At 44.9% G+C, this 23,431-nt stretch overlaps 2 protein-coding genes, 1 long non-coding RNA gene and 1 other non-coding gene across 6 annotated transcripts; 3 read left to right on the forward strand and 1 right to left on the reverse strand.

Moving 5' to 3' along the window:
* Positions 1-282: 282 nt before the first annotated feature.
* LOC133903073 (disease resistance protein RGA5-like) lies at positions 283-6,710 on the forward strand. Of its 3 annotated transcripts, XM_062344425.1 has the most exons (6): positions 283-751; positions 843-1,690; positions 2,567-4,589; positions 4,690-4,761; positions 4,852-6,422; positions 6,515-6,710. In XM_062344425.1, exons 1-3 carry the CDS (start codon positions 569-571, stop codon positions 4,533-4,535), a joined length of 3,000 nt encoding a protein of 999 aa, XP_062200409.1. In that variant the 5' UTR covers positions 283-568; the 3' UTR covers positions 4,536-4,589; positions 4,690-4,761; positions 4,852-6,422; positions 6,515-6,710. The 3 variants fall into 3 exon arrangements, with proteins under 3 accessions (XP_062200409.1, XP_062200408.1, XP_062200410.1); XM_062344424.1 differs by having other exon boundaries at positions 4,852-6,710; XM_062344426.1 differs by having other exon boundaries at positions 608-751; positions 839-1,690; positions 4,852-6,710.
* A 229-nt stretch (positions 6,711-6,939) lies between these two features.
* On the reverse strand, positions 6,940-7,083 carry LOC133904193 (small nucleolar RNA Z247). The gene has a single exon (XR_009907426.1). It is a non-coding gene; the product is annotated as a small nucleolar RNA Z247 (small nucleolar RNA).
* Positions 7,084-9,820: 2,737 nt separating this feature from the next.
* Positions 9,821-10,597, forward strand: LOC133903080 (uncharacterized). The gene is made up of 2 exons (XR_009907198.1): positions 9,821-10,007; positions 10,089-10,597. It is a non-coding gene; the product is annotated as an uncharacterized LOC133903080 (long non-coding RNA).
* Positions 10,598-17,178: 6,581 nt separating this feature from the next.
* LOC133903077 (cysteine-rich receptor-like protein kinase 44) lies at positions 17,179-20,182 on the forward strand. Its single transcript, XM_062344429.1, has 7 exons — positions 17,179-17,996; positions 18,078-18,185; positions 18,329-18,498; positions 18,789-18,999; positions 19,145-19,385; positions 19,489-19,639; positions 19,720-20,182. The coding sequence occupies exons 1-7, from the start codon at positions 17,219-17,221 to the stop codon at positions 20,020-20,022; spliced, it is 1,962 nt and encodes a 653-aa protein (XP_062200413.1). The 5' UTR covers positions 17,179-17,218; the 3' UTR covers positions 20,023-20,182.
* Positions 20,183-23,431: the final 3,249 nt, after the last annotated feature.

The raw sequence follows: 23,431 nt of genomic DNA on the forward strand, positions 1-23,431 counted from the left end.
TGATTTGTGAAGTTTGATCTTAATTAGAAAAACGGAAAATTCTAGATTAAAAACGGGAAATCCGAAAATAGTCGAAAAAACCCCATAACCGTTTTCATTTTTACATTTTCTCTCGAAAACGGAATCGAAAACGAAAAAAAAAATATAGAAAACGAATCGGAACAGAACAAAATTTATCCCATCCGTTTTCATCCCTAGTCACAGTCCAAGATGCCCTGCTGATAGAAACACAACGCCAAACATCAACAAACATATAGAAAAAACAGAAATTTTAAGGAATCGAGAGCTAGATGCATGTGCTGTTCGAGGGGGAGGGGGAGGGGGAGGGGGGGCGCAATGGAGCAGAGTGGACAACCTTCTGGAGACATCCTTGCCTGAGCATGTGGCACATGAGATCCTTGGCCTCCGGCGAGATTGACGCGGAGGCGCGCAGCGGGAACCGCAGGCACGGACTCGAAGATCGCCCCCGCAGTGGCGCCGTGGAAGGGCAGGGGAAAGTGTTGGGAGAAGAAAGGACTCTGCCCTGAAGCCCGTGACTTCGCCCCGTGAAATCACCCCGTGACGGTGGATGGATCCCCTGACTTCGCCCCGTGAAATCACGAGGCAGCTGCTTCGCAGTTGCTCCACACGGTCTTTGTCCTCACCCATTCTCTCACCAATCGCTCCCTCCCCGAATAGGCAGCTCCTCCGGCGGGCTCCCTCTCGGATCCATCTGCTCACCGCCGCCGGCTTGCAGCTTCAGCTAGGAGAGGCAAGCATGCACCACCCTCAGCTTGATCCAAACAGTTTTTCCTTCTGGTTATGTGATCTTTCTTTGATCTGTCATCTTTCCTTCTAGGTAGCCATCAGCCAGAGAGAGCAAGGCATGCATGGAGCTAGCGACGGCGGCGCTGGGCAGCCTCCTCCCCAAGCTGGGCAGCCTCCTCACCGATGAATACAAGCTGCAGAAGGGGCTCAGGGGTGAGATCAAGTTCCTGCAAGCCGAAATGGAGAGCATGCAGGCTGCCCTTGACGAGGTGTCCAAGCGGCCTGCACATCAGATTCGTGACCTTGATAAGATCTGGGCGAGGGACCTGAAGGAGCTGTGCTATGACATTGAGGACAGCGTTGACACTTTCATGGTGCGCATCGATGATGCTCCAGTGGGTCCCAAGCCGCGTAGCTTCAGAAGGTTCTTCGATAGGACCATTGGCTTGTTGACAAAGGCCAAGACTCGTCATCATGTCGCCGATGACATTGAAGACATCAAGAGCCGCATCCATGAGGTCGCTGCTAGGCGAGAAAGGTACAAGTTTAAAGATATTGCAGCGCAGCCTGACACGACGGTCATCGATCCTCGCGTGCCAGCTCTCTTTGAAGAAGCAGCGAAGCTTGTTGGCACAGATGGCCCTGCAAAGAAGATCTCCAACTTGCTAACCCAACAGAAGGATGTGCAAAAACAGAAGCTAATGGTCGTCTCAATTGTTGGAGTTGGAGGCCTGGGTAAAACGACCGTTGCCAATTTGGTGTATGAAAGGCTTGGGGACCAATTTGACTGTCAAGCTTTCGTCTCGGTGTCGCTGAAGCCAAACATGAAGCAGATTCTCGGCAGCATACTTCGGCAAGTTAGCGAAGGCACCTGCACCAATGCTGGAGAAATGGATCTGGATGAACTTATAAGGAGCATCAGGAAATTCCTCATGGACAAGAGGTACATGCATGTTATTATATGCCTAATATATGAATTTGTTTTTCAAGGAAGTGTTAGTTGTCCTAATTAACTAGCCTAATACAGTGTTAAATGATACAAGCATCGCGTCCTTCATTACACCAAATGACCTCCTTCATCATGGTAGTTGTGCTGGTTAAACATAAACATTTCAGTTTAAACTTCACATCAAGCCGAAGCCACATTTAATCGATCTAATTAACACTGGCGCCCTCAAGGAAAAACATATTACAATTTTATTCTAAGTGAACCATGCCGTTGGCTATATGGCTAGTTATCACGGGACAATTATAAAGAAAATATTCTAATTGAGGCTTAAATGTGGGGCTTAACATATTACAATTTTATTTCAAATTTTCTCCTAAAGACGAAAACTAAAGTGAAAAACAGAGCATTCAGGACTCATGGCTGCTTCTGTTGGATCTTGCCAGTGGCAAGGAGAGAGCCGTGGCAGCCATCTGCAAGCACCAGGATGGCCTCGCGCAACCTCATGGAGAAGGTTAGCTATGGTAATAATAAGGAAGATTTGGGAGAGGTGGCGTGGTGCGAGTGTCCTGTCCGGCGCAGTGCGTCCTGAGCAGCTCCTCCCCGTTGCCAATCAAATTTGTCTATTTAACTCTATTTAAATGGGTATCACTCCAATTAACTCCAGAACTTCACATCAATGATATATGTTTAAGTGTGTTTAACCATAAATCCTAAATTTTTAATGCTATAATGTTGTCATGCCAAGTAACTTTTTTACTGTTTTGTATTGTAGCTCTATTATAATTTTTTTTAGATGAAGAGCTCTATTATAAATGTAGGATTGTATTAACTTTTACCAAACATGCATCTGATGCTCTTGCAAAACCATAGGTACTTCATTGTAATTGATGACGTATGGAATGAAGAAGCGTGGAAATTGATCAAATGTGCTCTGATTGACAACAATCTTGATAGCAAAGTTATTGTGACAACCCGTAATATTGCTGTGGCTAATTTCTGTTCTATTGATGGCACTATGTATGAACTAGAGCCTCTCTCTGATGCGGACTCCAAGAGGCTGCTTTGTAAAAGGGTATTTAATGAGGGAGAGGGAATTCATTCTGAACTGGAGGAGGTAGCAAAGAAAATTTTGAAGAAGTGTGGTGGGGTACCATTAGCTATCATTACTATAGCTAGTATGTTGGCTAGTTTACCAAACAAAACAATGTATGAATGGTATGGCGTATACAATTCCATGGGTTCTGGACTTGAAAAAGACAAGAATCTGAAGAGCATGCGATGGATATTATCTCTTAGTTATAATGATCTACCTTACCATCTTAAGCCTTGCTTACTGTATCTGAGCATGTTTCCTGAGGATTATGAGATCCCAATATATTGGTTGGTACAGATGTGGGCAGCGGAAGGTTTCATTATTGAAGAAAAGGGGAGAAATTTGTATAAAATTGGAAAGAGATATTTTAATGAGCTTGTTAATAGAAGCATGATTCAGCTGATGCGCAGGAGGGATAATGGCAGTGCAACAGCTTGCCGTGTACATGATATGATACTTGATCTCATCATTTCCCTTTCAGCACAAGAAAATTTTGTCACAATATCAGAAGGCCCACAGGTCATGTCTCCAGAGTGCACGATTCGGCGACTATCACTGCAAGGAAGAGCAAGTCATACTGCCAGTAAGGAAGAGCAAGTCATACTGCCAGCAAAGGTGAACATGTTCCATGTGAGGTCACTCATTGCATTTGATTATGCTTTCCAATGGATGCCACCGCTGTCATGCTTTTTAGTTCTCCGTGTTTTGTATTTGCATTGTTTTCCCAGCAAGAATAATCATCCTAAGGATCTAGGGAGTTTGCACCACTTGAGATATCTGGTACTAGGAGGTGAGATTGAAGCAAAGGTTCTAGAAGAAATTGGAAACCTACAACTTCTGAATACATTGGAGTTGTTGGCAACAAACATAAAAGAGCTGCCAGCAAGTATTACTCGGCTAAGACAACTTGAGAATCTGTTTATTGGTAGGGGGGTGAAATTGCCAGATGGGATTGAGAATTTAATGTCCCTGCAAGAGTTGGGATGGCTTGATGTGGAAGAATCACCGAACACTCTGGCTGAGCTAGGCAATCTTACAGAACTGAGGGTGCTGAGAATACACGGATTAGATGATAATGAGAGTTATGTGAAGACTTTTCTCCAGAGCCTTTCGAATCTACACAACCTTCACACTCTAGTTTTGAGTGGCAGAGGGATATGGTCCGTAGATTTAGATTGCATGTCGGATCATTGGAGGGGCCCTGCACATCTACAAAACTTTGATGCAGGCAGTTTTATAATCATCTCTCAGTTGCCACGGTGGTTTTCCACCCTCTCTGAATTCTCCTTCTTAACCATCACTGTCAAGGTGCTAAGACAGGATGATCTTCAACTGCTTGGAGCTTTACCTGTGCTACGCGTTCTTAAACTAGAAGTACATCCGGATGGTATTATCACTGAAGAACGGCTGGTGATTGGTATTGATGAGCCCTTCCGCTCTCTAGCAGAGTTTAATTTTATCAACTATTCACGATGTTGGTTGGTGTTTGGTCAAGGAGTGATGCCAAGGCTTCAAAGGCTTCAGTTACGGTTTGAAGTACAGAAGAGAGAAGGTGGTGGATTTGATATTGGCTTGGAGAACCTGACTTCCCTTAAACATATCATTGTCACAGTTAACTGTTACGGTGCCCGGATCAGGGAGGTAGAGGATGTAGAAACCAAGATCAGGGATGTGATTGAGATCCATCCGAACCATCCAACTGTTGAGCTGTCAAGAAGCATGACCTATCGTATGGTACAGGATTAGAAGTATGGTACAGGATGAGAACAAAGGTGACCGTGAGGCTCCGGAGCAGCAAAGGTAAAAATTGTCTCCCCATTGAATTGCTGTGTGTACTTGCTCTTTTTTTTTTTGCTGACATATCCTTGCTTTTCGTCTTGCTGATATGTGTGGCGATTAGTAGCGACGATGAAAGCCACTTGCTGGCTGCCGACGATGAAAGCGACAATGGTAATGAGGCTTCAGACCAAAGGTAACGAATTCGTCTCCCATGAATTCCCATGTATAGTTGCTTCTTTCTTTCCTTTAATCTGATGACTTATCCTTGCTTCTCCTTTTGCAGTTAAGCCTGACGAACGATTGGGACTGGCACGTTTCTGAATTTTATTCAATTTCTGGCATTAAAACATGAGCTAATCATAATCTTCCTTGGATTGCATCAGTATAATTCTTGGGATTGTTTGTGCCGTCCTGCCCTGTTTCTATTGTCCCAGACATCAGCCAATTCTACACATTCATTTTTTCTGTATCCTATTCCGTGTTTTGGTTGGGCATTTCACTTCATCTCATTGTTTTTGTCCATATTCAGTTTCTTTTTATCAAGCACCAAACTCCTTGATCCTTTTATATATACAAAAAAAAATACTTCGCTATGGTTGAAAAATGTTCATCCCTTGCCATCCTTAAAAAAGCTCCTTTTTATGCTTGAAAAATAATTCCTTCCCTTATTACCCTTTAAACAAAATACCTCCTTTATTATGCTTGGAAAACAATTCGTTCCATGTATCAACAAAAAAAAATCCTTTGTTATGCTTAAAAATGAATATTCCCTGTTATCCTTTAAACAAAAAAAAAAACCTCCTTTCTTATGATCGAAATATAGTCCCCTTTCTTGTTATCCTTTTTTTTTTTGATAAACTCCTCCTTTGCTATGTTTGAAAAATGATTCACTCTATTGCTATCCTTAAAAAAAACTCCTACTTTCCCTCGTAAAAAAATTACTACTTTGTTATGCTTGAAAAATAAATCCCTCCTTTGTTGTCCTTAAAAAAAACTAGTCCTTTGTTATGGTACTCCGACATCTTTCTCTCTCAACTAAACCTATGCTGCACCCATGTTCAGCTGATTCCTCAGTCCAATATCGCCTGCACAATTGTTACATTTGTAGCTCAATTCCTTCATGATAGTTTTGTCATTGGAACAAGTACCCCTGATTCATTTCATTTTTTCTTGCTATCTGCTATGGCCCTTTGGGTTCACATGAATCGCTAAATTAGCTGTCCATTTGTTTCATAAGATAACTAGATTACCTTTCTCCTCATGTGGTTATATTAAATGAGATCTTGATTTAAAATCCATATAAATATAATGTACTCATGAAAGTTTTGGGGATAAAAGAAAAATTACTTGTAACTACGCATCCCAGTACCAGAAACTTGTTTTGCGAGTCAAACTACAGTTTTTTTTTTCATTTTGTTTTTATAGTTTACTTTGTTTGTCCATTTGAAGAGACTCGTACTTTTGAATACATTATGCATGTTCTCTAGCCACATATCTATATGACTGATGCAGATGCATTATTTTGCTAATATATGTTTGATTATTTATATGTATTGCATAGAATATGTAAAACTGATAGGAACACTTGTATACATTGGGGACTTGAGTACTATTACAGACAACCTTAGTCACACTGCTATTTGAACTTGGTGGTTCAGTTTTCACGATTTATGGTAGTATATAACTAAGGATACATTTTTTTTTCTTTGACTGAGGATGTATTTGAATACAGCGAAATAGAGTAACAGTGATCGTACTTATCTCTCAGGCCTCGTCTTAACTGGGACAATACTTGAAGATCATAATTGTGTTTATCTGGAAAATAAAACTCGCTCACTCACTATATTTCACTATGTATAGTGAAGTTCTATCACATGTGATCTTTCGATGAGTACTATCTTATAGTCATGTTGATTTTATTCTTATATTCATTGTCTGTTTTGCAGGAACAAAATAGTGGGTCAATTTATCTCTTATCAATGGTTTATGGGCCAGATATATGTAGCATCTTCCAAGAGATCTATTTACTTTGTTTGAAACTTTGACAATTTATTATCACTATGTCTTTCAAAATGTTGGCTTGAACTTGTTTGTTTAGCGAACATGTAATTTTGGATGATGTTTTTGGTCTACTTTTGACAACACTTGGCTGCCGTATGACCAACCTTGTCACAGATTTGATAGACTGGTCTTGGTCCATTGTTATTGGCGTTGCTCCTTCCACCGCGACCACGGCTACCACCGGTGCTGCGACCACCTTCACCACCACCTTCACCACGTCCGCGGCTCCCATGGCCACGATTTCTACCGCAACCATGCATGGCAGTGTTGGCCGAGACCTGATACTGAGAGTTTTGAGACTCTAACCAAGCCTCGGTTGTGAGAAGTTGCACGTAGAGATCACTCAAGGTGATCGGATCAGTCCCAGCGCTGGTAGCCTCAACAAACGGATTGAAATCCGAGTCAAGACCAGTGATGATGTAATGTAGGAGATGATGTCGTCATCTTCAAGCTGCTTCCCGACAGCAGCCATCTCGTCGGCGTATGCCTTCATCTTGGAGAAGTATGCCACACAGGACATCTCCCCCTTCCACGTGCTTGTCAATTTTTCATGCAGATGAATGATTCTTGCTCGCGATTTAGAGAACATTTGTTGGATCGCTCTCCAGACTTCGGCAGCTGTCGACATCGTCACCACTTGAGCGAGCACCTCCCTGGATAAGGAGGACAACAGGTAACTCAAGACCTGCTGATCCTGCGCAAGCCATGTTGCATAGGTAGGATTTGTCGCAACTTCTTTGGGCTTATCTTTCTCCTTCTCGATCTGGATGAACTCTGACGGCGCTCTCAGAGTACCATCAAGATACCCTAGAAGTTGTGCACCTCTTACCGCTGGCAAAACTTGAGCTTTTCACGTGAGGTAGTTTTCACTAGTTAGCTTCTCAATACGCAGTATTTACAGAAAAGAGTCTTCATTTATTGGGATCTAAGACTACTATAAGACTACTAATAAAATAAGAAAAAAAATTGGACTAATTACTAGTCCTAAATTTATGTTAATGCCTAAAATGCTAATTACTTTTGTAATGGCAATTGGAATGATTCAAATCTAAAATAAATAACTAAAGAATCACAATTTTGAACCCATGGGTATATTAGATTATTATTATTAAATTTTTGAATACTTGAAATTCAACGGAACCTCTATTTTCTTGTTTTTCTTCTTTAACCATAAATAAATAAAAAATCGTCTGTTGCACTATAAGAAATAGACGAATCATATACAACATACCCAAATAGGATAGGTTGACCTCTGTGCTTCTCTCATAGTAGAATCCTCTTCCTGCTTAGCCCCCTTTTTCCTCGGTCCACAGAGAAAAAATGCGCTAAACGGAATGAAAGTATCTCTTCCGTTGAAAAAGTGAGTAATTCAGATTCTAAAATAGCGCGATCTTGCTCATAAAGGTAACGAAATTATCCGACAAGCTTGCAACTTGGATTTGGTTCTCTCACGAAAATCGCAAACTCCGATTAAGAAAAAAATGGAACCGCCCGCCCGGTGCATACTTCAGTGGCACTAATTAGCGACTTTAGCTTAGGAAGGGAATTTTCAAAGTCTTTCTCGGATCTACCGGACTTGAGAAAAAATATTGCGAGAAATTGACAAGGTAAGATTTCCAAGAAAAATCCCGAATTGGATCCAAAATTGTCCAGAATCCACAAAATTTTTGTTTGGAACATGAAATAGCTTGTATCCATAGAACATCTTCCAAGGTCAAAAACATATATCTATTTTTTAGATTTTCCTTTTGGCAAAATCACGAGAGTGAATAAGAGGACGACCCAACGGGGGAAGGATGGAATGAGTCGGGCTGCTCCCTCCGCTAAAATTTGCCCTTGGATGATTTAGGGAGTTGAAAGAGGTGGTAGTGGAGGAGGAAGCCATCGACATAGATGATATCTGATTACCGATCGTTTATGTGGAGGCTAGCTCTGATAACTATAAAGAAATAAGCAGAAACGTTCAACCTCTCCGTAGAGAGGCCGCGTATATATATTGATTAGCAAACATCACGTATAAGACTCTATCTCTAAGAGTCTGGTTTAAACAATCTCTACAATCTATACATTACCTAATCTGGAGTTGTGAGCCGGCCGAGTCATTAGAGATAGAAAATATTCTAGGTATATGAGATGGAAGAGAGAGATTACAGGGATTACATTCTATCTAGAGTATAAGGTATTTCAACATAGCAGTCTCCTAGGCCGAGAGGACCGCGACCCAGAGGCCGAGAACGCTGGTGTGCGGGTGGAGAAGGATGACAAAGTCATCGAGGTTGATGCCCCGCTGGGCCCGAGCGGAAGTGGGGACGCGCCACCGGTCCCAGATCCCGCCGGCGATGACCTACTGGAGGGCATCTCGGACGAGACCAGTGGTGACTCACTAGGAGATGACGTGGTTATCGCCCCTGCGCTTTCGGAAGCACTCAGGCCGTGCCTCTAGCCGTTGCCCTGGCCGTGCCCCCCGCCCCGACTCCCATGCCTTCATCGCCGCGTCCTTCACCCTAGGTATGTCTATCCCGGTCCCCGTGCCATCCTTCATGTAGATTCGAGTACTCAGCCAAAGACACAGGTAGGTGCAGGATCAGGACTACGGCAAGGGGGTTGTCGGAGAAGGGTCCTCGACCGGGACTGCTTTGGTCCAATCGGCTGCCATAGGTGGCGGGGCCTCCTATGGGTGGAGAAGACCAAGCGGGACATGGGCTTCACCAAGCTCACGGTCCAGCGCCAACTGAAGTTGAAGAGGAGAAGGTATGGGGTCCTATTGTCGAGGTATGACGTTATCCTGAAAAGGAGCCAGTAACAATAAGGCATTTCCTTTTGGTATAGATGAACCTTCTGTTCTGGGACATGAATCCTCTGATTTTGCTGAAGCAAAGTCAGGATAGCACAGTAATTCGTGAGTGCATAAACAGTAAAGTACAGTTAATCACTGTAGCACAATACTGTATAGGTTACTGAAGCAAAAATACTGTTGAACGGGTACTGTAGCAGTAATGTATCACTGAAATCCTGCTCATCCATTTGCGATCCGACGGACAGGAAAATGCGAACTGCAAGTACTGTAGCACGCCTGACTTTGTTTCGGCAACGTTAGACGATATTCGTGAGTGTATGAACAGTAAAGTGCAGTTAATTACTGTAGCATAAATACTGTAGAGGTTACTGAAGCAAAAATACTGTTGAAGGTGGGGGCCCTCTACACGGAGAAACAGCGCCTTAGGGAGAGGCTGGCCGTGTAGGAGGCGGAGGCATCCTGCCGGCTTGCCGCACTCGAGGATGAGAAGACTCGGGCGCTGGCCGGGCTAGAGGCGAAGAGGCACCGGCTGCTTGTCGAGCTCGGGTCCACGAAGGACAAGCTGCAGCAAGCGTCTCATGGTCAGTACTCAGTATCCGCACTCGACATTTGTCGATTTTGTGTTGTGTTTCTCTCTGACGAGCCATCGATCTTCGTGGCAGAGCTGGGCGTGACCCAAAATGCTTTGGCCACGGTGAACTTCCGGACGGGGGCCATCCAATCGACCCTTTCCGGCGCCCTGGAGCTGTTCTGCACCGCGCTGCGCGAGGTGGGGCTGGAGGTGCCACCCCAAAAGATAACAGCGCGGCCAACCTCGCTGACCAGATGGCGCAGCTAGCGAAGGCCTTCGCTGGCTTCTGGTCGGCCGTTGCCAACCACACCGTGCGGCAGTCCTAGGTAGGTGCAACGTAGGCAGTGGCACAGGTGCTGGCAATCCTCAAGGCCTACTTCTAGGAGGTCGATGCAAAGATTCTCTGAGAGGGATAACCGGAGGAGACCGAAGGAGAGGCCAACCAGCTTGTCGGGGCGAAGACCGGTCCCACTCCCACCAAGGAATATGTGGATGAGATGACCTTCGCGGCATCTCCTTGAACTTTTCTTTAGTGTTTGCTGCATCTTTCTGGACAAAGAACTTGTGCTTATTTGGTTAAGGAGATGTATGTTTACTTGACATGCCTATGTGTAAACGAAAGTGGTGAGGCCTATTGGGGACGCCACATTGAGTAGTTCCCGGCAACTCGCCACACGTAGTACAGCCCGCTTCTCCCTTCGAATAGAGTAGGTACAATTCGTCACCTCCCGGGAAGCTTAGTCAGTCAGTCTTAGATCTGAGATGAGTGAGGGGCATCTTAGTATTTAGGCACTTTTGGACGTAATAAGAAACCTTGCCACATCCCGTTAGGTCAACTCATAAAACCATCCTTGTGCTAGAGAAGTTGTCTCTAGCACACGTGCGATAAGTTGTCACTAGCTTTCTGTATCTTGTACCTGTGTAGCCCCCTACTGTCTATGCAGGAAGGGGTCTCGATAGGTAGTCAAAAAGAGATAAAACGACTTGCGATGTGGACCGCAAAAAGACTTGAATAGCACAGAAAAATTCGTGCAAACATGAACTTTATTAATATGAATTTACTCTTAGTACTTACACTTAAAATTTTCGGAGCTGGTCGATATTCCAAGAATTATTGAGAACTCGGACATCCTACATCGCTATCCTATACGACCCGGGTCCGGTGCATTCCACCACCATATAGGGACCTTCTCATTTGGGAGAGAGCTTGTTACAATTGCTCTTGTTCTGAACTAGTCTTAGAACCAGGTCCCCGACTTTGAGGCTTCATTTTTAGATGTTCTGGTCGTAGTAGCACCAGAGGGATTGTTGATACCGCGCCAATCTCAATAGCGCTTGATCTCTCTTTTCCTCTAAGGTGTTGAGTTCATCTTTTCTTCTAAGGATTTCATCCTTGTCGGTTAACAACTCGATTGGGGGAGAATTTATCTTTAGTTCGTAGGGGAGCATGGCTTCGGCCACGTAAACCAGGAAGAAAGGTGTTTCATGCATCGCCCTGCTCGTCATAGTTCTGAGTGCCTAGAGCACCAAGGGCAACTCGGACACCCAGGCTTTGGAGAGGCCAGATAAGCGGTCAAAGACGCGCATCTTGATTCCTTGTAGCACGAGGCCTTTGGCCTACTCCACCAGTCTGTTGCTCTATGGATAAGCTACAGAAGCAAAACAGATCGTGGTGCCCACCCCCTCGCAATACTCGGTGAATGCAGCGCTTGCAAACTGGGTGTCGTTGTCTATGATGATCCTACCCGAAACGTCGAACCTTGTCACAACTCTTTTCATGATGAACTATTTAGTAGCTTCTGTGGTGATCTTCACGACTGGCTCCACTTCGATAAACTTGGTGAAGATGTCAATGACGACAAAAAGGTGCTTGAAGCCCTCGGGCGCTACCAGGAAGGGCCCCAGAATGTCCAGCCACCAAGTCACAAAAGACCATGACAAGGGGATCATCTATAAAGCTTGAGCGGGTTGGTGAACACGTCTGCTGTGGAATTGGCAGTTGGTGCACTTTTTAACTATCTCGCTCGCATCATGGAGAGCTGTAGGCCTGTACAAACCTTGTTTGAAGGCCTTGGTTCAGCTGCAATGTAGAGCAAGAGATCCTCCACTGGGTTGGGAGCAACTAGCATGGGTGGGGATGAAAGATACCTCTTGAGATATTAAAATGCCTTTTCTACCTCCTCCGACCACTTGAAACCATCATGTTGGCGTCACAGCTTGAAAAGGGTAGCCCCTGGTTTCTGAGTTAGGAGATAAAGCGACTGAGTGCCGCTATGCACCAGGTAAGCTTCTATACTTCTCGTACTGACTTGGGGACCTCATTTTGTCAATGGCCTTGATCTTCTTGAGATTGACCTCAATTCTCTGGTGAGACACTAGGAACTCGAGTAGCTTTCTACGCCGGCTCTAAATGCGCGCTTCTCTGGGTTTAGCATGACTCGGTGCTTGCGGAGATTATTGAAGGTTTCACATAGGTCAGAGATAAGGTCATCCTTCTTTTTTTACTTGATGACATAGTCATCGACATAGGTCTCGATGTTCCGACCGATCTGATTGTGAAGAGTTATCTGCATGCCACACTCATACGTGGTGCCAGCGCTTTTCAATCCAAAAGGCATCTTAACATAACAAAAGACCCCGAAAGGGGTTATAAAAGAGGTTTTCTCTTCATCTTGTTTACACATACTAATATGGTGACAGCTAGCATAGGCGTCAAGAAGGCTTAGGTAGTCGCACTCAGACATGGAATCAACTACCTTATCTATTCTAGGCAGAGGGAAGGCGTCCCTCGGGCAGGCTTTGTTGAGATCTGTGAAGTCCACGCATATGCACCACTTGTCGTTTGACTTTTTAACCATGACGGGGTTAGCTAGCCACTCGGTGCTCCACTTCTCGGATAAATCCTGCCTTAAAGAGCTTCTCAATCTCCAACTTAATGGCTTCTTTCTGGTCAGGGGTGAACCGCCGGAGCATCTGCTTGACAAGCTTGGAGTCGGGGTGGACAGCTAACCTGTGCTCGATCACCTCCCTAGAGATACAGGGCATGTCGGATGGCTACCATGCAAATATGTCAGTGTTTGCTCGGAGTAAGGTGACGAGCTCGAGTTCCTATTTCCGGTTCAAGCTGGAGCCAATCCAAACGGTCTTGGATGGTTCCGCTAGATCTAGAGGAACAACTTTGACTTTGCCATGGAACTTCACGGTTACCTTTGGTCTTGAGTTCTTGGTCTCCTTGTCATGTTGGTTCTACTTTGTCATGTCTAAGCTCCGCTTGTCGCAGTGCAGACATGTCTTGGCGCAACCCTGAACAGTAATGACCTCCTTGGGCTATGGAATCTTCACACACTGGTAAGCATAGTGCGCTGCAGCCATGAACTTGGCTAGAGTTGGCCGCCCTAGGATGGCATTGTATGCTATCTCAAAATTGACCACGTCAAACATAAATTTTTCGTTCGGAAGTTGTTGAGCTTCCTGAAGGTAACGGGGAGTGTAATTTGGCCAATTGGCTTGGTCGAAGATCTAGGCACTATGCCGTAGAAGGCTTGGGACACTGGCTGGATGTTAGATTAGGGGATTTGCATCGCCTTGAGCGTGTTGGTAAAGAGGATGTTCAGGGAACTCTCTCTGTCCAAGAGCACTCGGGAAACCTTGATGTTGCTGATGGTGGGCTCCACCACCAATAGGAAATGGCAGGGTCTGCCAAAGTTCTCGGGATAGTCCTCCTGGTCAAAGGAGATTTGGAGGGACATCGGTGAGCACCTCCCCTTGACAGCGCCTTGTACTGCCTTTTTTATACTCATCAGAAGCCGAGCCCCCGAACACGTGGTCCACGGTCCTTTCTCCATCTTGGAAGGGTAGGGTACCCGAGTTGTCATTGGAATTGAAGTCCCGACTCTAATTCGCAACCTGCGATGCCTTCCCCGACTCCTTCGCGGCACCTCTTGACGTGCTTCTGGTATACTCGACACTGAAAGAGGTCGTGATTATCAGTCTGGTGAATGTAGAACCAAGGCTCGGTGGAGTGCTGCTTGTCCTTGTTGGAGGCAGGCTGCTTGCCCTTGCCCTGCGGTATCCTGGAATGCTTGTCAGGATGATTTGCCATGACCCCCTCGGTCTTTGGCTTCTTCCCATTACATCCCTTGGAGAGCTTCTTCTTGCATTCGTTCTTGGATGAATCGTCACCGAGCCTGAGTTAAGGGCGCTTAACTCCCTAGTCCCGTTCCTTGATGAAGTTAAAGGGCCTCCTCAGCATTGGCCGCCTTCTCATCTATGTCCATCATCTCTTTGACTATCATGGGGTCAACGATGACTATGTCCTCAGCACACCTGCAATTCTTATATCCTCGGGTAAATGCCTAAATAATGTTTGCATCGATTACCTTTGGAATGGTGTTCTGGGTGTTGCTGAAGCATTGGATGAAGTCGTGCAACGTCTCTTTCTCCAACTGAAACAGTTGGAAGAGGTCATTCTTCTTGCTGGGTCAGATGTACATGCCTCAAAAGTTAGTTGGGAATAGGCTGCAGAGTTGTTCCTATGAGTATATCAAACACGGCTACAAGTTGATTAGCCTAGTCCTTGCTGACCCCTTAAGGGTGGTAGGAACTTGGAGGGATTGGTGGTCCCATCGTACTTCTTCGGCGTCCCGAGCTTGAATCGGGATGGCCAGTTTACCCTCCTGAGCTCCAGCGAGAAGGCCTGGCACTTGTTGATGACTCCCTATGTGGCCTCACATGTCCTGCTCGAGGGGTTCAGTGATCGGGAATGGCCATGTGATTATGATGCCAAGAAGGACTATAGCGGGATCGTCGCAAAGAAGGTGGCTTCTTTGATAGTCAACGCCTGTTGATGATGCCGCGAAGATCTCTGATCGGGTGATCCCGGATCGACGAATTCCTGCGGTGACGAGAGGATTGATGGTCTTCCCTAGAAGCATGGTTCTGGGGGTTACGCCTCTCTCGGGATGAATCGTCGCAAGAAGGGTCGGTGTGGCCCTTGGTCCCAGTGGTATTGTGGACCACTACCGCTAGATGAGAAGACTCAGCCAACACCTGGGCTTGCCGGATATCCTCATCCATGTTATCTAGCCACTTCTGTCCCTCGGGAGTGGAGTACCCTCCCATGGGAGCTTGTCAAAGATGTTTTTGAACCTCCACAAGTATTCGGGCGGTTGCAGATTCATAACGTCCGACCCTCTGTTGGTGGCCGGGAGGAGTAAGGTCTGCCTGCCAGTAGGGTTCCTCGGCTAATTTTGCAGCGTATCAACTGACGGGGGTTGTCGCCCAGCCGGATCAAAGGGATCGACTAGATGCTCCAGTCTGTTTTCCTGGGGAAGGTTGGACCAGGCAATGATCTCGTCCCCAAGGGTAAACACTTCTCGGGGTTACGCTCCGCTGGACAAATCTATGTCCCGCATGGACCTGTCATCGGAGAGGGTCTTTGGAAAGTTCCTTTGTCAACCAAAATTGCCGAAAATCGCAGGGATGGTCCCAGCTTGCGTTGTACGTTGTTCTCGTGATCGTTAGTGTATTCGGCTGGATAAAGGTCGATACCATTGGTCATGGTATACTTTTCCATGAAGCGACTTACCTCATCGCTGGACTCGTTGTCAGGGTAGTTGTCGCCGAGGTCCACCCACTCGATCTTTGGGTCCTTGTCGGGAGAGGTGGTGAAATTGTCAAAGAACCCCTCATCTGAGAAGCCAAATTTCTTCGTGGTCCTCGGTGGTGTTGATGGCATGGTCACTGATGAAGATTTTATGTCGATGATGTCATTCCCTACGGTCGGCGCTAGCTGTTGACGATTTATAAATTACCGATGTTACGTATTTGTAGTGATGTGCCTGTGAACGTTGAATCAATCACCAAGACACAGAGGATTTATATAGGTTTGGGCCTCCCAGAGGATAATAACCCTACATCTTGTGTGATTTGTATTACTTGCAGGACATATTACAAGGAGTCTTGGCTAGGCTAGGTAAGATCTAAACCTAGTCGAAGGCTCCAGACGTTGTATGTCAAGTAGCTCTTGTGTTTTTGGTCGTCAATCTTCTAAAGATTGCTCCCCCTCTCCGTAGGGTTCTCGGGTCCTTATATACAGGGGGTCGGTCATGTAGCATCCGAGTTCCTCTTCGGTTATGATTCTATCATCCTTAAACTTAGAGATATAGATCTCCCCGTTTAAGGGACATCCAACTCCTGCGGGTTGTTACCTTACTTCCAAATATTCCCTTCCAGATACGCTTGTAGATTTCGAGTATCCAGGAGACCCTAGGGATACGGATAAGGTATCCATACATAGTAGTTCTATACTACTCATCGTCACTGTGTATTGTTGCTTCTCGCTTTTCCGATACATCCATCTATTGTGCTTGTGCGAGCATTTGTACGCTTTTCTGAATTAATCTTGGTAGTGACCAATGCTATAATTTCAATCAAGCACTCAATTGCACGGATGGTTTTATGATCTAGAAGAAGAAATGATTTTGTGGAGGAAATGAATCAGGGGAAGTTGATTTTTTAGCTGCCACTATATAGTTCATTTCAGAGAATCACTCTGGGAGTTGAAAATTACAATCTGCAGTATGACAGAGCTCTCACTAATTTTACTCTAGGTGCTAGTCTGAAAGCTCCGCCAAACAGGTACTATAGGTCACACAAAGGAAACATCAAAGTTTGGTACTGAAATTTCCAAACATCAAAGTTTGGTCACACAATACTATCAAATTAGACCTGCAAGAACACACATTCTGAGCACCAATAGTTACGTTGGAATTGGAAAGGCGCCATTTGAACACGATCGATCTGATCGCGACAATGTTGTTTCTTTTCCCTGTCGGCCGGCGCTGGTGCTAGAGACAATTTCTGAGTACCGGAGTCAAGACGGCTTGTGGAAATTGTAAATTTGTTGGTCACTGAAAATGACACCCAATGATGATATTTATCTTCTCCGATCCTAAAATTGGAAACCAGGACAATATATAATAAAGTTATGTAATGGAGACTAGGACAATATATAATAAAGCTATTCTATTGTTCTTGCCGGCCGGACCTATGGAAGACTAAGTGAATGATTCAAGAAATGAAATTAGGCACCATTGATGGTTTCAAATTCAAAGTAGGGTATTGACCAGTTGACTCCAAGTGATCGATGGTGAATATATTGCTGATATATAAGGACACGGTGGCCGGAAGGTGGAAAACAAGAAGCAGGTTAGCCTAGCCATGATGAACGTCGTCTTGGGTGTCTTGCTCCTCGTGCTCGGCGGCCTCACGCCGTTCCCGGCGGCCGCCGATGTATTCTGCGACAACCTTAAGGTCGTCGCCGCCACCCTCCCCAAGAACACCTCCTCCTCCCCGGTACACTTCGCCACAGCCACCGTCGGCCAAGCCCCCAACGTCGTCTATGCTCTCGCGCTCTGCCGCGGCGACGTTGTCAACGGCTCCGCCTGCGGCGAGTGCGTCGCCAACACGTTCGACAAAATATTTAATATGACCCCACCGGAGCAGCAGTGCTACCCGGAATTCTACTACTACGGCGACTGCACCGTCATCTTCTCCAGCGACAACATCCTGGACCCCTCCAACACTACAGAACAAAATGACGACACGCCGGCGGAATGGTGGAACATCAAGAACGTCACCGGCGACGTCCGCCTCATCGTCGGCCTCATCCACGAGCTGCTGGTGGAGACAGTACAAAGGGCGGCCAGCACGACGCCGAGGCGGTTCGCCACAGGCGTCATGGACAGCGGCACGAACTTCCCACTGGTGTACTCCCTGGCGCAGTGTACGCCGGACCTGTCCGCCGGCGATTGCTTGGCGTGCCTCAGTCGTCTCCTCGGCATGGTCAACTCCACCATGTCCCTGCGGATGGGAGCACAGATCCATGTCATACGGTGTTATTTCAGGTACGAGGCGTATATGTTCTACAACAGCCAACCCATGCTGCATCTTGGGCCGCCATTGGCGCCGCTGCCAGCTCCGACTCCGAAACACAAGGGTAAGTATATATGTTCTGTTAAAGCTAGCATTATTATTACACTTACTGATGAACGTTAATGAATTGGCATATTGGGATCAGGTGGTATGAGCAAGCTGTGGGCAATCCCCATGGTTGTAGTTCCTCTTGTGGCGGTAGCATTTCTCTGCTTCATCTTTTACTCTCGTAGGCACACAAGGCAAAGAAAAGGTATCCATGGTATTCGTTTTTGAAATATGCTCCGTCCATCATATATATTATTTAGATTAGTTCCAATTAATTGTGTATATATGTATATATGCTCATATGATATGACTAAACATGAAAGAGAGATTCTCGTCTTGCATATTCAGGTAAAGTCGGATCGAGGCGTACTCAGGACATGCAGGGTGAGGAACAACTGGTTTGGGAAGGGAAGAATTCAGAGTTCTCGGTGTTCGAGTTTGATCAGGTACTGGAGGCTACAAATAATTTTTCTGAAGAAAACAAACTTGGACAAGGTGGCTTTGGCGCTGTCTACAAGGTAAACTCATACTAATTTAAACACATATCTAGTGCAGTCCTCGATCATAATTTGATCAATAAATAAACTAAATAGACTACATCATAATAACTATTAGATATTCATCTTTTATAGGGAATTAACAGTCTACTGCGAACTAGGATAAGGTAATTGTAACGATAATAGTCACTAGACGACGGAAATAATTAGGCTACACGTACGTTCTTGTTGCATGATAATTTATAACTAGGATAGGAGGACTAGAATGTAGACTGGGAAGAGCCTAACTTTTGAATATTTTCTTCTCCCAGGGCCTGTTTCCTGAAGGATTGGAGGTAGCAGTTAAAAGACTTGCTTCGCATTCAGGTCAAGGTTTCACAGAGTTCAAAAATGAAGTCCAGCTCATTGCCAAACTCCAGCACAGCAATTTGGTTAGGCTCTTGGGATGTTGCTCTCAAGGAGAGGAGAAAATATTGGTCTATGAATACTTGCCGAACAAAAGCTTGGACTTCTTTATCTTTGGTATATATTTGCATTTCTGAATTTATTTGTGGCAGCCCCAAGAGCATAGTTTCATTCCCTAGATGATTGATGTTCGAATTTCTGATTGTTTCTTTGAGGTGTTCTGTTTTTTTTTTCTTTATACTAAGGTTTTGTTGATATGCAGATGAAAATAAGAGAGCTTTACTGGATTGGTACAAACTTCTAGCAACAATTGAAGGAATAGCGCATGGGCTAAATTACCTACATAAGCACTCCCGATTGCGTGTCATACATCGAGATCTTAAACCAAGCAACATTCTCTTGGACAGCGAAATGAATCCCAAAATTTCAGATTTCGGGCTAGCAAAAATATTTAGCTCAAATAACAATGAAGGAAACACTACAAGAAGAGTGGTTGGTACATAGTAAGTATCTAATTCATAATTTAATTAATCCACTTAGTTGTGAACATTTATATTACGAGTCAACTATATGCAGTAATCTGACATACATTATGTGTCATTTTAGTGGCTACATGGCTCCCGAGTATGCTTCCGAGGGCATCTTCTCTATCAAATCGGACGTCTTCAGCTTTGGTGTAATTATTCTTGAGATCCTTAGCGGAAAACGAAATTCTGGTAGCCATCAATGTGGAGATTTCATCAATCTCCTTGGATATGTGAGTTTATATACACAAACATAGCAATTTTTTTGTTCGTTTGCTATCTAACCTACATTGCGTGATGAAATTGCAAACAGGCATGGCAATTATGGGAAGAGGGAAGATGGATCGAACTCGTTGATTCGTCATTGCTTCCCAACCGACACTCGGAAGAAATGACGAGATGCATTAACATTGCATTGTTGTGTGTACAAGAGAATGCAGCTGATCGACCGACCATGTCAGATGTTGTTGCAATGCTAAGCAGTGAGACTATGATCCTGGCTGAGCCTAAGCAGCCAGCATATTTCAATGTGAGGGTGGGAAACGAAGAGGCATCCACTCCTGCTGAGTCATGCAGTATTAACGATCTGACCATATCTGTTACAACTCCTAGATAGCTTTTTTCCCTCGTGACATGTGGTTTTTACTGTCCCAATGTAGTATTAGTGATACCATAAGTGTTGTATAATGCATAAGTTTAAGTGGTGTTTCAAATGTGAGATTATGTACACCCTTAAGAGTATGAAAGAGGTTTCCTAGTTGAAGTATAGAATTGACCATTTTTACCTAGCTTTGACTTTATTTTCTTTTTGCGAACTTTTACCTAGGTTGTGTAACACGCTATGTTCTGCCGCATTTAAAAAACCACTAAAAAGTTGAACTTTTCAAATTTACAACAAATTTGAACTTGGATGATTAAATTGAGCAAAAGTATCCAAAAACACCTTAAATTTAAACTTTATATTTTTGAAAACATGCACAAAAATATTCATGTTGCATTTTGGTTCTTATTGGAGTTTTCTAGTAATTATTTGAAAGGGATGAATTTTAATTTATTCATAATTCAAACCCAAATTTTATTCCCTGAAAATCTCAAATCTGTCTGAACCTTAAAACCTCTCCCAGGACAAATTCTCAAACTCCTCCTCTCAGCCAAATTGTCCTTTTCCTTCTCACGAACGTCATCATGTTAGAGCCCACGCACGCACGCGAAGAAGCCGACGACTCGTCGCATCATGGCGAGCTCATTTTCCATGTTCGAGTGGCCACCGCCCAAAGACCCACAGTCTCATGCCATCGACGCTAATTGAGCTCAAACTCACCGGTGCTGCACTGCCTTATTGCAACGTTCTCCGTACCGCCTTCGCCTACCTATTTAGGGCTGGCGAGCTCATCTCTCCTCCCCATTTCCTCCTTCCTCCCCACTTCTCACCCTCTATGTCCAGCACATAAGGCCGCCGCCGCCTATCTGTTCCGACACCGGCCGATCCAGCCACCTCTACCCTCGTTAAGCTCCACCACCGCCTCCTTCTCTCCCTCCCATCTCCAACAAATGCCCATGGGAGCTTGGAGTTCATCACGAGCACCGAGCCGCAGTCATCGTGATCTCCATCTCCCTCACCTCCGACAGCACTCCCTGTCGTCTGAGCCCCCCGAGCCTCGACTCGCCTCACAAAGACCCACATGCACCCTCTCACCATGGCACACCTCCCACCACCTCTTCCCACTCATCGCCGAACATCGTCAGTGCCTTCTCGGCCAAGGTGAGCTCACCGGAGTCCTCAGTGAAGCGCATAGACACTCCTAGTATAGCAGGTTTCCTAAGAAACAAACTTGCCATGCACTTTCGCACTTGATAGTCACCGCCTCCACCTCTGGCGAGGAACTGGTTACGTATAGGATTTAATATTGTATTAACGCTATCTGGTAGAATCCTAATAGGAATTTAGGTGAAATCCTAGCAAGATTGCTGTAACCAGACATCCTCATAAATACGAGAGGAGGACCACTGTTTGTAACCATGATGGTATAGTGACATGTTCGCAGGGGGGCAACAAGTCTGCTGGGAACCCCGAGAAGCGGTTGGTGTTGCTAGTTGGGGAGGAGTGATCGTAGTAATGCCTCGGGGATGTAGGTCTCGGTTAAACCTCCTTAAAAAATATCGTGCTTCTGGTGTTGTCTGTGATCATGTGCATCATCTCGGTAGATCCATCCGTGCTTCCGTTGATGGTTAATTTACTAACAAAAGCAGATGACAGGTTCTGGTAGGAGAACTCTATCTCAATGTGACACTTATACTCCCTAACTATTGAGCACTCCCAGTGGTCAATCCACTTTCCCCTGAATGCATGCTCCCTTGTGCTTGACTTCATAACCTTGATGCCTCTGAAAAGACAATGACCAGTATTTCACTGTATCAATAACAACCTTCTTATTAGGGTACATAGCACCCTGGGACACCTCATTCTCATGATATTCCCATGGTGTCCAATGCCCATCACTGACCGCTAGCTTTAAAAATTCTTGATCCCTCCACTCTGCAAGAACAGGAGCACTTTCTTCCTCGTCGGATGAATCCTCATCGACAATAGCTTCCTTGAGCTCTTGATCCTCCCTCTCTATCTCTTCAATTATGCTAGAGATGTGCTCCCCCTCATTGGCCACACCCCTCGATTGCATCTCCTGCACATCCCCCACGTCCTGCTCGTCCCCCACAATTGCTGGGTTTGCTTCATCCACCACTGCCTGACTTGTTCCTGCTACTGCCTCCCAACGTTTATCTCTGTTGGATCCTTCTGGTACTACTCAGCTAGCAGCATAAGAGGGAGACCATGTTCACATGCTATATCTACATAATACCTCCAAGTAGATGTCTCATTAATCGGGACGAGCTCCCCAAAGTACCCCTGAGTAGTACAGCTTAGCATAACTCTCATCTTAAACTCATATTGTTGGGGATCCAGTTAAAAATGGCGCATCAGTCACTTGCACACACCCACTATGGTCCTCTTATTGGCTTTACTAAGTCCCTTGATAACATGCTGAAATCCAGAGAGATCTACACCGCTAGGGCCAAAACCAATCTGATTTTCACTATAATATATCTGAAAATATAGCTTATCGAACATATCTGGAAACATACGAAAATATATCCAATGTTAATACCGAAAAACTATACTTCTGATTATCAAAACTCTGACAAAATTACCGGAATTGAAGGTCACCTACCAATATGTTTAGTTCACTACAATCAATATTGCTCCTAAGCAAACTAATCAATTTAAACTAATTAAACCCCCTGTCTAATTAATAAATTTCTAATTATCTATAATTATTACCTACATTACCATTTTGTAAAATATAGATAATCGAAACTATTGTACTCTAAATACAACTATACATCTGATGGATATCCTACCATGTTAAACTAGATCTTTACCATATACTACGAAAGATTAAAAAACCTCATTTTCTGATTACCTTGCTAAACCCTAGGTCTCATATAATGCACCTACTATTATATCGTTAAACCTAAGATCTAGTGGTATTTTAATTACTAATAAAAACATAAGTCTAGAAAAATTATCAGAAACTGAGATCCAAAATCCGCAGACAAAAATAGTAGGGCTTCACCGCGCTGCCTCCCTCTCCTCTCCCAGGGCCTAAGTTTTGAATATCTAGTGGTATTTTAATTACTAATAAAAATATAAGTCTAGAAAAATTACTGGAAACCGAGATCCAAAATCCGCATACTAAAAATAGTAGGGCTTCACTGTGCTGCCTCCCCCTCCTCTCCTCTCCTCCCCCTCTACTCCTCCCTCTCCTATCCTGCCCCCTCTTTCTTTTTCCTGGTTTAAAATGGCTATTTTAGCTAAATTTTAGCCATTTTATAGCGTGGGGGTGGGGGTGCAACGGGGGTCTATCCGCCTCCTGAGAGGGCGTAAGGGGCCTAACCGCCCTCTTAGAGAATGGTAAGGGCGGTACGGTGCGGTGCGTCTAGGGGTGAGGCCTACCTGCCCTCTTAGG

The sequence above is a fragment of the Phragmites australis genome, chromosome 21, assembly GCF_958298935.1.
Source record: "Phragmites australis chromosome 21, lpPhrAust1.1, whole genome shotgun sequence".
Lineage (NCBI taxonomy): Eukaryota > Viridiplantae > Streptophyta > Magnoliopsida > Poales > Poaceae > Phragmites > Phragmites australis.